General features: G+C 41.1%; 1 protein-coding gene across 4 annotated transcripts in view; it reads right to left on the bottom strand.

The window, feature by feature from the left end:
• Positions 1-15076, bottom strand: part of mtss1 (MTSS I-BAR domain containing 1) — a 156588-nt gene that overhangs the window by 36075 nt on the left and 105437 nt on the right. For all 4 annotated transcript variants that reach the window (XM_033019010.1, XM_033019009.1, XM_033019011.1 and 1 more), the window contains exons 4-6: positions 2550-2634; positions 1933-2024; positions 1361-1435 (exon numbers count right to left, since the gene is read on the bottom strand). In XM_033019010.1, coding sequence (XP_032874901.1) covers positions 1361-1435; positions 1933-2024; positions 2550-2634 — 252 coding nt within the window. The remainder of the gene's footprint in view (positions 1-1360; positions 1436-1932; positions 2025-2549; positions 2635-15076) is intronic.

The following is a 15076-nucleotide window of genomic DNA, read 5'->3' as shown; positions in this document are numbered from 1 at the left end:
GCAACTGGCGAATCCATTCCAATCTATCACACCCGTCTCTCAAAGAGTCATATTGCAATTTGGGGTGTTTCAAACCCAGCGATGACCCATGTGGGTACATTACTAAGGAAGACTAATGGAGTATTGGTCTTTATTGTAAAGAATTTGGTATTTAAAATGTAGAAATACCCTGATGCAAGTTTACAAGCTAATTGTGAAACTTCAAGTGGAGTTCAGCAAACAATTTAACTTTCCATATTTAATCGAGGATATGCTCGCAAAGGAGCAATGTGGAGTAGTGATCAGTCTGACAAAGGGTCTCGACCCGAAACGTAACCCATTCCTTCTCGCCAGAGATGCTGCCTGTCCCGCTGAGTTACTCCAGCATTTTGTGTCTACCTTCAATTTAAACCAGCATCTGCAGTTTTTTCCTGCACAGCAATGTGGAGTATAAATACATAAAACTGTTCCCTGGGAGAAAGAGGTTAATATGTGAAGGAAAGATGAGTTGATACTGATCGGAATGTAAAAGAATAAGAGGTGTTCTTATCGATAGTGAAGATTCTGAAAGATTGACCTGATAGATACTCAGAAGCCATATCCTTTAGATGGGGTAGTACAAATTAAGGGGCATGGTTTCAGAATAAGGAGTTGTCCATATCAGTAGGGGATTAGAATAATTTTTCTTCTTTCAGAGCTGTAAATCTTTGTACTTTTCTACCCCGATGAGCTGTGGAGTCCAAGTGTTTGACTATATTTAAGGTGAGGATTGACATATACTGTATTAAAACTACAAGAGACCGAAGAGAAAATGTAGAAAACAGTAAGATGTGTTTAGGCTATGATCAGTTAAGTAGCAGGCTTTGTGGGCCAATTGGTCTTTTCCCACTTACATTCTTAAGAAGAATGGCAGAGAAAAATATAGAGCACACAGCAGATTATTTTGCCCTTGAAGGATTTTTAATGAGGTACACCATGTAAAAAGAATGCCTATGAAATACAAAAAAAATTACCATCCACGCAACAGATGTGAAATGCTTCTTAAGAAAGGTCACTATAGAAAACAGGTTTAACGAGGAATATATATGTCATTGCATTTGAAACTAGTAAGAATAAATAAATGATTTTTCCTGTATTGATCTAACCGATTTTTATTCTTCAGTAAAAAAAGTGCTTAGATTTGTCTCTCAACCTCTGGCTAGGTAAATATGAATTCAATGTTTATAACTTTATGAGTATATCATAGAGGTGCATAGAGAACTTGTTCCTAAAAATCAATGGAGTTTGTGTGGTAAATCCAATAGTAAAATATACTTGAAGAAACAAGGAACATCTATTTGTAAGAAAGAAATAGCCAAATCGTCATTTTGAAATCAAGTACCTTTCTTTGCTTTTTTCTGAAGTTTCAATGTATCAGATGATTTCTTCTTGATTTCTTGACGAGCTTTCTTATATTCTATAAGAAAGTAAACTCATATTAAGATATACATTTTACAATTTTTGGATACATATCACAACTATTTGCATATTCTTGAAAATTACCACGTCAGGTTAATCTGAGCATATATTAGTATATTTAGAAAATATGAAATATTAGTTGAATTTATACCAATATAGTTTTACCACGATCAAAGAAAGTAGATTTCAAGGTAGGAAGTCTTACTTTAATTTAAAACAGGACCATTTATAATCTGTACAAAATAAGATGAGTTCATCTTTATGTTCCTAACTGCCTCCCATCAACATTCCCCTTGAACAAGGTGTTACACAACAGCATGCATCATTTTGGCAAACCTGGGATAAATATTAACTCATAAAGAAAGGCAATTATTTATTTAAATTAAGGGAAAACAAGCGTAAATTGCAGGATTTTGTTTCATAAATGCAATTTCTTCTTAAATAAATGTTTGTTCAAATTATATTGTAAATCAAGGTATTTTTGGTTAAGTGCACCTTTTGCATGGTCTTTGTCCAGCTGATTGGCCACTTTCTTCCATTCTTCCATTTGATCCTGCAGTGGATTTATCAGGCAATCGACCAAAGATCTAGATTAACCAAATTGCATTAGACTCAGAAGAGGCAATTGCTTTGTTAGACAAAGAAGAACAAAATATTTCAATGTGTACATTTAATTAAAAGGCGTTAATTATAATGGCAATAAACACATTGCTTGTCAATATCAAATGTTTTACCTTTCAAAAGGACCGCTAAATCGATGTCACATGAAACCTCTCTAGATCATCAACACATGCATACTAATCTAAAATTAGTGTTCCTTTCGATATCTTTATAATCCATATATTGTACAACAGTTTAAAAAAAGATAGAAAATGTAATAATTGGAATTAAAAGATTTGTCAACCAGATATTCCAACATGTAGTTTGGAAAAAAATTGTGGAAAATGAATTGGGTCAGCTCATACATTTCACTCAAAACTTCATCTGAATAAACTCTCTTACAACTGGATCACCTACAAGATAATTAACTAGAGTAGAATATAAGACAATTAAAAGATCAAGTTACTCTAATTTGTGACATTATTCTACGTTTATAAAGCCAAATAACTCACGCTGAGAATTGACGAAGTTTAGCTTCAATGGTTCTATGTCTCATACACATTCTGGTTAACGCTGAACCAATTTCTCTTGTTGCACCTGAATAGAAAGGAAATAATATAACTGTTTACAGACATACGATTTCAATGTCACACCAATATTTCTATATTTCAGCAATGTCTTCAGACTTTTAGTGACAAAATTAAAGCATTTCAATTGTAAGCTCTCTATTTTATTCTTTCAATTGAAATGTTAATTGTTATTTTAAAGCATATTATAAATATTGCCAAACTAAATGCTGGAATTTTTCTATGTATTTAACTTTACTTTCATGCAAAACAACGGAGATTCATGTGCAACTTGGGGCTACTCTACTTGGAATTATGTTCTCCCTGTTCCTAAATTTGAATGAAGAATTCTTCATCTGAGCTGACATTAATCCAAGTTCTTGCATTGTGGCAAGTGTCTTAACCATAACGACAGCCTGCCATAACAAAATTATCCATCTAAAAAAAAAACATTGGTTGCACCAAAACATTGAGAGAAACCAGTACAGGTCACACTTCCAGGCTTTCATAAGATAGAACATGTATTGCATGCGACTCAAGAAGCTGTCCAAGATTTGGCCCGATACATTGTCATTAGTCATTATGGTAGATATGTAGTTAAACATGAAATATTTTATTCTTCCACAATGTCAAACCTCAGAAGGGGCTCCTCCACAAAAAAACAATACAAAAAGGCATTTTACTACAAAACTCACCAATCCATTGTTAATAATATTTACAAGGGGCAGAATTTATTAGGTGCATCCAAATCGTCTCTTGAGAAAGTATGTGGATAGTTCAGTTAGACGGGGACCTTGTTTTGGGTAAACGAGCCTGGCCAGGTAAATAGCGTTTCAGTGGGAGAGCATTTGGGGAACAGTGGTTGACCGGAGTTACGGAGGGAGCAGTCGCTGCAAAAAGCCAAAAAGGGAGGAGATGGGAAGTGGTGGGATCCCGTTGGAGGTGGCAAAAATGTTGGAGGATCATCTGTTGTATGTGACGGCTGGTAGGGTGGAAGGTGAGGACAAGGGGGGGGGGGGACTCTGCCCTTGTTACGACTGGGGGGGATGGGGAGGGAGAGCGGAGCTATGGGATGTAGAGGAGATCATGGTGAGAACCTCATCTATAGTCGAAGAGGGGAACCCCTGTTACCTAAAGAATAAGGACATCTCCGATGCCCTGGTTTGGAATACCTCATCTTGGGTGCAGATGCGGCGTAGACGGAGGAATTGGGAGTAGGGGATCGAGTCCTTACAGGAAGCAGGTTGGGAAGAAGTGTAGTCCAGATAGCCATGGGAGTCAGTGGGTTTGTAGTAGATGTCGGTCAGTAGTCTGTTACCTGCGATGGAGATAGTGAGGTCTAGAAACGGTAGGGAGATGTCGTAAATGGTCCAGGTGAATTTGAGTGCCGGATGGAAGTTAGTGGTGAAATGAATGAAGTCACTGAGTTCTGCATGGGTGCAGGAGGTAGCACCAATGCAGTTGTCAATGTAGCAGAGGTAGTTCGGGAGGGTTCGGGGATAGGGCCACAGTACGCCTCAAATAAGGATTGTTCGATGTACCCTACAAAGAGGCAGGCATAGCTGGGGCCCATGCATGTGCCCATAGCTACGCCTTGGATTTGGAGGAAAAGGGAGGAGTCAAAGGAAAAGTTGTTGAAGGTAAGGACCAGCTCAGCTAGGTGGAGGAGAGTATTTGTAGACGGAGATAGGTTGGTTCTGAGGTCGAGGAAGAAATGGAGGGCTTTAAGACCCTGTTTCCGTGCTGTAATTGTTATATGGTTATATGGTTATATGGTGGGGGATGGAAGTGTAGCGTGACTGGACATCCATGGTGAAGATGCGGGAGTGGGGGCTTGGCAAACGAAATAGACAATAGGTGCAGGAGTAGGGCATTCGGTCCTTTGAGCCAGCACCATCATTCACTGTGATCATGGCTGATCATCCACACTCAGTACCCCTTTTCCCCATATACCCTGACTCTGATATCTTTAAGAGATCTACCCAAATCTCTCTTGAAAGCATACATAGAATTGGCCTCCACTGCCTTCTGAGGCAGATAATTCCACAGCTCTCTGTGTGAAAAAGTTTTTCCTCACCTCCGTTCTAAATGGCTTACCCCTTATTCTTAAACTGTGGCCCCTGGTTCTGGATTCCCCCAACACCGGGAACATGTTTCTTGCGTCTAGTGCGGCCAAACCCTTAATAATCTTATATGTTTCAATAACTCTCATCCTTCTAAATTCCAGCGTATACAAGCCCAGCCGCTCCATTCTATCAACATATGACAGTCCTGCCATCCTGGGAATTCACCTCGTGAACGGATGCTGCACTCCCTCAATAGCAAGAATGTTCTTCCTCAAATTTGGAGACCAAAACTGCACACAATACTCCAGGTGTGGTCTCACTAGAGCCCTGTACAACTGCAGAAGAACCTCTTTGCTCCTATACTCAACTCCTCTTGTTATGAAGGCCAACATGCCATTCGCTTTCTTCACTGCCTGCTGTACCTTCATGCTTATTTTCAGTGACTGATGAACAAGGACCCCCAGATCCTGTTGTACTTCCCATTTTCCCAATTTGACACCATTCAGATAATAATCTACCTTCCTGTTTTTGCCACCAAAGTGGATAACCTCACATTTATCCACATTAAACTGCATCTGCAATGCATCAACCCACTCACCCAACCTGCCCAAGTCACCCTGCATCATCTTAGCATCCTCCTCACAGCTCACACTACCACCCAGCTTTGTGTCATCTGCAAATTTGCTAATGTTACTTTTAATCCCTTATTCAGCCATGATCACATTGAATGGCGGTGCTGGCTCGAAGGCACGTTGACTTAGAAATTTGGGTTCAGAACTGTCTTACCCACATACATCCTTCCTGTTATGGGATGACCAGAACTGCATGCAATATTCCAAAGCTTTATACAGCGACATCATGACACTTATGTTCAGTGCCCCAACTGATGAAACCAAATGTGGCATACTACACCTTTACTACTAACTACTTGTGTTGCTACTTTCAGGGAGGTATGGGCATGGACTTCAATATTCTACAGTACATCAATGTGCTTAAAGGGTCTTGCTATTAACTGTATACTTACCCTTACATTCAACCTCTAGCAGTGCAACACCTCACACTTTCCAGGATTAAACTCCATCTGCCACTTCTCTGCTCAGATCTGTAACTGATTTATATCTTGCTGTATCCTTCGGTGTCTTTCTTTACTGTCCACTGACCTCCAGCCAGAATATCACCATTCCATCACTATAAAACTTTGGAATATTGCATGCAGTTCTGGTCATCCCATAACAGGAGGGGTGTAGAGGCTTTGGGGAGGGCACTGAAGAGATTTACTGGAATGCTCCCTGGAGTAGAAGATATTAGCTAAAAGGAAAGGTTGAACAAACTTGGATTGCTTTCTCTGGAGCACTGTTCCTGTAGTATACTGTTCTATGGAGGCTCAATAAACTGCAGATGCTGGAATCATGAGTAAAATACAAAGTGCTAGTATAACTCAGCGGGTAAGGCAGCATCTCTGGAACATTTGTGGAATTCTCTGCCACAGAAGGCAGTAGAGCCCAATTCACTGGTTGTATTCAAGAGATCGTGCCTGACCCACTGAGCTATTCCAGCACTTTGTCTTTTACTGTACCGTTTGTTCTATCTTCTATTTTAACATTGCAGCTGTCATGCAGATGAAAGTTGAATGTAAATGTGCCAATCAAGACATTCGCATTTTATTATCTTATTGCAGATGGGGTGCGTAACATACTAACAACTGTTCAGACCAGTTAAATTAAAAACTTCATATCTAACTGATGTTAATTAGGCACATTAAATGATATGCAACCAATTAATTGGAATTAAAATATAGATCAGCTATACTTTAAAAAAATGCTCGGGACAAAACAGGCGTAACCAGTTTTGAACACAGTGTGACAATGCTCAGTCTCATGCGGTGATAAATTGAAGTTCTAGGGCTTTACTGCTTGGAGCATTCTCTGGACTTCATATTTAAATTTCCACTATAAACACAACGGAACACATGCATCTCCATTCAAATGCTGTTAAGCAACAGAACGCCAACATTCGAAGTCATAGCACTTTTGTTTCCCAAGTTATCAGCACATTGTATGTCTTAATATGATGAAAATATCAGAACACTTGCAAATCTGCATGATTGCTCATTCAATAAATAGAAAGCTTGACCTTATGTTCATGCAAACAATGTACTTTTCCAAAACAATTCAAGAGCCAATCAGGACGATTACCATCAACTTGTTTTCCTGAAAACCCCCAAAGGATAACGGAAGCCATGCTGAAATTACCAAAATCTCTGGGAACCGAACAAGAACATTTATTTGATACACCACCACCACACGAACATATACATTTACACATGAAGAGAAATGTTGAATAAATGAAGTAAAAATACTAACACAGGACAATACAAGTGTGAATAACTTCCTCGTCCGACCCAGGTAGTATGCACAGCCAGGTGCTAAAGACCTGTGCAAACTAACTGGGTGGAGATTACAAGGAGATCTTCAACTTCTCATGTCTGCACCTTTCATCACCTGTTTCAAAAGGGGAACTATCGTACCGGTAGAAGAGCACGTTGAACTGCCTCAATGACAACTGTCCGGGAGCTCTTATATCCATTGTATGAAGAGCTATGAGAAGTTGGTTATGGCTTGAAACAACTCTTGCCTCAGAAAGTTGGCCTGGATCTGCTTTACGCCTATAGCCAAAACAGATCAGCCTGTTGCAGCCCAGTCTACCATGCACTGTGGAAAGTATCCTGACTGGGTTGCATTATGACCCGGTACAGCAATGCCAATATACAGGAATGCAAGGGCTGCAGAGACGCAGCCTGGTGCATCATGGGCATAGTCCTCCCACCGTCAAAAGCGTCGATAAAGTGGTGCCTCAGATAGCAGTGTGTGTTACCAAGGATCCCCATCATCCGGGCAACATTTTCTTCTTGCTGGCATCATTGGACAGAAGTACAGAAGCTTGACGTCCCATACCAACAAGTCAGGAACAGCTACATTCCTATGGGTGTCATGGTACACCAGTCATTGAAAGTAGGCATGCAGGTGCAGCAGGCAGTGAAGAAAGCAAATGGTATGTTAGCATTCATAGCAAAAGGATTTGAGTATAAGAGCAGGGAGGTTCTACTGCAGTTGTACAGGGTCTCGGTGAGACCACACCTGGAGTATTGCGTACAGGTTTGGTCTCCTAATCTGAGGAAATACATTCTTGCCATAGAGGGAGTACAGAGAAGGTTCACCAGACCGATTCCTGGGATGGCAGGACTTTCATATGAAGAAAGACTGGATAGACTCGGCTTGTACACGCTAGAATTTAGAAGATTGAGGGGGGGATCTTATAGAGTCGTACAAAATTCTTAAGGGGTTGGACAGGCTAGATGCAGGAAGATTATTCCCGATGTTGGGGAAGTCCAGAACTAGGGGTCACAGTTTAAGGATAAGAGGGAAGTCTTTTAGGACCGAGATGAGAAAATCATTTTTTACACAGAGAGTGGTGAATCTGTGGAATTCTCTGCCACAGAAGGTAGTTGAGGCCAGTTCATTGGCTATATTTAAGAGGGAGTTAGATGTGGCCCCTGTGGCTAAAGGTATCAGGGGGTATGGAGAGAAGGCAGGGATGGGATACTGAGTTGGATGATCAGCCATGATCATATTGAATGGCGGTGCAGGCGCGAAGGGCCAAATGGCCTACTCCTGCACCTATTTTCTATGTTTCTGTAACCATCAGATTACCATTCTTGAACCGACGTGCACAATCCTAATCCTATCTCAGCAAACTGAACCCTACGGATCACATCTCACCACCATAGACATGTTTTCGAAATGTGTTCAAGACTAATGCATTGTTTTTGTAGATTTTTTCTCTTTTCGTGTCTTGTACAATATACGTATAATTTATGTTTGTGTGTTGTCCGAGTCTGTGTGCCTGCAGTGTTGCTGCAAGATTTTCTTTGTACCCTTATCTCAATGCACCAGTGCCTATGACAAAATATTCAACTTAACTCTGCTAACATTGTGTTTTTGTTTCAAGTCAAAATATTATTTGGAAGGCAATACACCCAGCAGATGGTGCTGCATTAAAAAAACACACCCATCGAATGTAGTTAACAGACTATTTCACCTCCGTTACACATTTTCAAGAGTCAATTGTGTAATTGTCTTAGGTAACAAAACAATGAAACTCTACTTGCAGCAGCAAGACAGGCCTGTAGACACAATACACTTGGGTAACATATAAAGATTCAATAAATTAATAATCAATAAAGGTCCTTATTGCAACCAAAGACAGTCCAAAGTTAATTTTAACCAGTAATACTGCCATCAATATCAAACAAAGCAGATCTAGAGTCAATTCATCAAAGAAATACCAAAACCCTAATTTGGTTCATGTTCACTAATCTAAGATAATTAAAAAGCATCAGAAGTGCAGTCAATAAGTTGACGGTGTTGTAGACAATGATTGGGACAATTCAAAATCCATTACTGATTTGCATGATGGCCAAGATTTTATGAAATTTTTTCCTTTTGCTGAATCTGCAAACCACACCAATCTGAGTCTGAGTGGAATTCTCCCTTTACGGCAATTGTTGCCATCGGGTGTCATTGACAAAGAATCTGCAGCCTCCAGTAATAATGACAGCATCACAAATCAGCAAATCAAACTGATTAGTTTTGATACGGCCAATGAACAACCCAAACCGCATTTTTAAAAAACATCTTAGGACCAGAGGGGTGTTCAACAGTTATTATGACAAATAGATTAAAAGCTTATTTTGATAGCAAGAGTAGTGCATAAAAATCAGAAGTTAAAACAAGTTACAAATTCTGACAAAATTTGAAATGGCATGCCCTGCAGTGAATTCTGACAGCAACTGCTGAAGGTCCACATTTAACTGTGTACACCCATATGCTTGCAGTTAGTTTTCATACACTAAATACGTGCTGACATTTCCAGCGTCATTCCAAGCTTGCACCAATCAATTCCAATTCTTAGGATATGTGCATTCAAGAGTGCACCATTCATTGCGCATACTTAGCTGCCCTGAAATACCATCGGCCATCCATTCACACAAGTCCTATATTATCCCACATTTACATCGACTCCCTATATAATAGGAGCAATTTACAGTGGCCAATTGACCTACAAACCCACATACCTTTTGGGATGGGAAGAAACGAGAGCACCAGAGAAAACCCACACAGTCACAGGAAGAACCTGCAAACTCCATACAGACAGCACCCAAAATCAGGATTGAACTATGGTCTCAGCCACTGTGATTCAGAGACCTACTAGCTGTGTTACTGCACTGCCTTTTGTGTTAAATATTTCTCATCTTTGCTTTTAATCTTGGACACAATACAGAACCTAAACTTCATATCCACAGGCAATTTTGTTGAAAAAAAAGTATATTCAAATCTGATTTATTTAATGAAATTTGTTAAAATGACCACTGCTTTTATTTCCATTGGAAGAAAGCACAGAATTTTATATTCTCATTAAACACTGCAAACTACATGATCTTCCCAGTCTACACTGTACTAGGCCTAAGGAGGGAATAATATTGATGAAAGCAATGCATTTAAGAGAATGAAAGTGTTGAATTTAAAACAGTCAATGTTAAGGGAAAATAGATGTCAGCTGGATGATGCTTTTATACACCAAATGTTAATTAAATTACAGGACAGTAAGATAATTCCATGTTTCCATGCAGTCTGAGACTAGTTATGAATTATATAGTTCTGGATATGGTCATGTTAGTTATGGACTGCAATGACCAACTATTTATCTTTCCACAAATGCTGCCTCATGCTTAGTATTCAACCATTTTTTGTTTATAATCTAAATAAAGCCATCCAACATCAGCAGTGGGATGAGTTAAAATTAACCGTGTTGAGAGGAAACAAACATTACATTCTATTACTCACCTACAGTGCCCTCCATAATGTTTAGGACAAAGACCCATCATTTACTTATTTGCCTCTGTACTCCACAATTTGAGATTTGTAATAGAAAAAAATCACATGTGGTAAAAGTGCACATTGTCAGATTTTAAGGCCATCTTTATACATTTTGGTTTCACTATGTAGAAATTACAGCTGTGTTTATACATAGTCCCCCCATTTCAGGGCACCATAATGTTTGGGACACATGGCTTCACAGTTGTTTGTAATTGCTCAGGTGTGTTCAAATGCTTCCTTAATGCAGGTATAAGAAAGCTCTCAGCACCTACTCTTTCCTCCAGTCATTCCATCACCTTTGGAAACTTTTATTCCTGTTTATCAACTTGAGGACCAAAGTTGTGCCAATGAAAGTCAAAGAAGCCATTAGACTGAATCAAACTGTTAGAGATATCAGGCAAACCTTAGGCTAACCAAAATCAACTGTTTGGAACTCATTAAGAAGAAAGAGAGCACTGGTGAGGTTACTAATCGCAAAGAGACTGGCAGGCCAAGGGAGGCCTCCACTGCTGATGACCGAAGAATCCTCTCAAAAATAAAGAAAAATCCCCAAACACCTGTCTGACAGATCAGAAACACTCTTCAGGAGTCAGGTGGGGATTTGTCAATGGCCACTGTCCGCAGAAGACTTCATGAACAGAAATACAGAGGCTACACTGCAAGATGCAAACCACTGGTTAGCCGCAAAAATAAGATGGCTGGGTTACAGTTTACCAAGAAGTACTTAAAAGAGCAACCACAGTTCTGGAAAGAGGTCTTGTGGACAGATGAAACAAAGATCAACTTATATCAGAGTGATGGCAAGAGCAAAGTATGGAGAGAAGGAACTTCCCAAGATCCAAAGCATACCACCTCATCTGTGATACACGGTGGTGGGGGTGTTGTGGCCTGGGCATGTATGGCTGCTGAAGGTACTGGCTCACTTATCTTCATTGATGATACAACTGCTGATGGCTTGGACAAAACTCTGATTATTAACAACCACTTTCTGTTATTTGCACTTTACCAGTTTATTTATTAATGTGTGTATATATTTATATCATGGTATATGGACACATTTATCTGTTTTGTATTAAATGCCTACTATTTTCTGTGTGCTTAAGCAAAGCAAGAATTTCATTGTCCTATACAGGGACACATGACAATAAACTCACTTGAACTTGAACTTGAACTAGTAGCATAATGAATTCTCAAGTGTATAGACATATCCTATCTGCTCAAGTTCAAACAAATGCCTCAAAACTCATTGGCTGGCGGTTCATTCTATAGCAAGACAATGATCCCAAACATACTGCTGAAACAACAAAGTAGTTTTTCAAAGCTAAAAAATGCTCAATTCTTGAGCGACCAAGTCAATCACCCGCTCTGAACCCAATTGAGCATGCCTTTTATGTGTTGAAGAGAAAACTGAAGGGGTCTAGCCCCCAAAACAAGCATAAGCTAAAGATGGCTGCAATACAGGCCTGGCAGAGTATCACCAGAGAAGACACCCAGCAACTGGTGATGTCCATGAATCACAGACTTCAAGCAGTCATTGCAGGCAAAGGACATGCAACAAAATACTAAACGTGACTACTTTCATTTACATGACATTGCTGTGTCCCAAACATTTTGGTGCCCTGAAATGGGGGGGGGGGGGGGGGGGGGGGGGACTATGTATAAATAAATACTGCTGTAATTTCCACCTGGTGAAACCAAAATGTATAAAAATGGCCTTAATTAAAATCTGACAATGTGCACTTTAACCACATATTATTTTTTTTTATTACAATTCTCAAATTGTGGAGTACAGAGGCAAATAAATAAATGATGGGTCTTTGTTCTAAACATTATGGAGGGCACTGTATATTGTTTGGTACTGACTTTAACAAGGTCTAACAAATGAAGAAAATGTGTAGAATAGAAAATATTCTTCATCGTGTGCGTGATCGAGATGTCAGATTTAGATTCAGATTCTTTAATTGTCATTGTCAGTGTACAGTACAGAGACAACGAAATGCAGTTAGCATCTCCCTAGAAGAGCGACATAGAATATGATTTCAATAAATAAATCTATTTACATGTATACAGACATAGTGTTTTTCCTGTGGGAGGAGTGTCCGGGGGGGGGGGGGGTGATTGGCAGTCACCGAGGTACATTGTTGAGTAGTGTGACAGCCGCAGGGAAGAAGCTGGTCCGGCAACGGAGAGACCTGTAGCGCCTCCCGGATGGTAGGAGGGTAAACAGTCCATGGTTGGGGTGAGAGCAGTCCTTGGCGATGAAGCTGAAGCTGGAAACACGTTCCACCTCCGTCCCGTTGATGTGGATGGGGGTGTGCGTGCCGTCCCTAGACTTCCTGAAGTCTACAATGAGCTCCTTGGTCTTCTTGGAGTTAAGGGCCAGGTTGTTGTCAGTGCACCATGCTGCTAGGAGCTGGACCTCCTCCCTATAGGCCGACTCATCGTTGTTGCTGATGAGGCCAATCACCGTTGTATCATCTGCATACTTGATGATGGTGTTAGTACCATGTACAGGTGTGCAGTCGTAGGTGAAGAGGGAGTAGAGGAGGGGGTTCAGCACACAGCCCTGTGGAACGCCGGTGTTCAGGGTGAGGGTTGAAGAGGTGTGCTTGTCTAACCTAACAGACTGGGTCTGTTGGTTAGAAAGTCCAGTATCCATTTGCAGAGGGAGGGGTCGATGCCCAGGTTACCGAGTTTGGTGATCAGTATAGAGGGTATAATGGTGTTGAATGCTGAGCTGTAATCGATGAACAGCATTCTTACGTAAGTGTCTCTGTTGTCGAGGTGGGAGAGGGCGGAGTGAAGTGCCGTTGAGATGGCATCTTCCGTACTCCTATTCTTGCGGTAGGCAAACTGATAGGGATCCAATGTGGGGGGTAGGCAGCCTTTGAGCTGTGCCAGGACCAGCCTCTCGAAGCACTTGGTGATGATGGGGGTAAGTGCAACTGGGCGGAAGTCGTTGAGGCTTGCCGCAGTGGAGTGTTTTGGCACCGGCACGATGGAGGTGGTTTTAAGGCATATGGGGACAACTGCCCTGACAGGTTGAAGATGTCAGTCCAGACGTCTGTCAGCTGCGCAGCACAGGCCCTGAGGACGCGCCCGGGGATGCCGTCAGGGCCAGCAGCCTTACGTGCATTAGTCCTACTCAGTGCCACGTACACGTCGTAGGGGGTGAGTGTGAGGGGTTGGTGATCAGCAGGGAGCACAGCCTTGATGGCTGTCTCTAGATTGTCCCTGTCGAAGCGGCCATAGAAGTGGTTAAGCTCCTCAAGGAAGGAGGCGTCGCTGGATGTGGGGGTGGTTTGTTAGCCCAAACATACTCAGGGTTCAGCTCTCCCACACCGACCATCATTGTGGTGTTTAGTGCAACAGTTGGGTTATTTTTGCAGCACAGACGTTCTCGCATTGAGAACTGAGTTGAAACTGACAAAACTGACTGCATGTAGGACAAGCACAGCCATCAGATGGAAATGTTCATCCTATTAATCCAGGGTTGACTCAAATCCAGGTCATTGAGATAATAGGACAGGCTTCTTGCTCACTGCGTCATCTTGATTTTGTGGCGAGCATCTATTAAAAGAAACTGCATGCTGAAAAACAGCATCAATGCTCCAATAAGCTGCTCCATAAAATTCAGGGTGCTTTATTTCCTGCAGCTAATTAAAGGCAGTTTATGATGTTGGAAATACATGTTATGACAACCATTCCCGAAATCCTTAACATTTCAAAATTTACTTGTTGTCAGTGAATCATACAGGCTACATGAAATCAAAATAAAAGATTTCAAACAGACAACATCTGAAATGAAATGTTTGGAGGTCATATTAATTGAAGTCAGTAAATTTATAACATAGAAGGCCATTATCCATTTCCATTGTACTGAAACATTAATCTCAATTCTAGCACTAGGTTCCAAACCTACAGAAAACAGCTCATCAAGGGTGGCACAATGACACACAATTCCTCACCTTGCCAGAGGCCCAGGTTTTATCTGAACATTGGATGCTGTCTGTGTGGGATTTGTACGTTCTACCTGTAATTGTGAGTTTCCTCCGGGTGCTCAGTTTTCTCCCACACCCCAAAGACATGCGGGTTTGTTGAATAATTGGCTTGTGTAATTTGCCCCCAGTGCGTAGGGAGTCTATAGTCTATGCAAACGTAGGATAACAGAACTAGTGCTGATGGTCAGCGTTGACTCTATGGGCCTTCTTCTTGCGAATGAAACATAAATAAACCAAAGGAAGAGTTAGATCTGTTGAGCAGCCAGGTTGTTGTCTCAGCGTCAAAGTCTGCCAGGCCCTGAGCTCCATTTGGTGAATGGTAGAGCGGGCACCCAGAGATGACATGGTTGGCTGAATGTTGTTCACAGACTGGGGTCTGGCGGAGTCCCCATCTCCACACGCTGGCATTGAAACGCCCAACTCCAGTACAAAGTCTGTTGAGCTTCACCCATGCTCCTCTGGGGAGGTCA

The sequence above is a fragment of the Amblyraja radiata genome, chromosome 4, assembly GCF_010909765.2.
Source record: "Amblyraja radiata isolate CabotCenter1 chromosome 4, sAmbRad1.1.pri, whole genome shotgun sequence".
NCBI classification, from domain to species: Eukaryota; Metazoa; Chordata; class Chondrichthyes; order Rajiformes; family Rajidae; genus Amblyraja; species Amblyraja radiata.
This window is presented reverse-complemented; position numbering and strand designations above follow the sequence as displayed.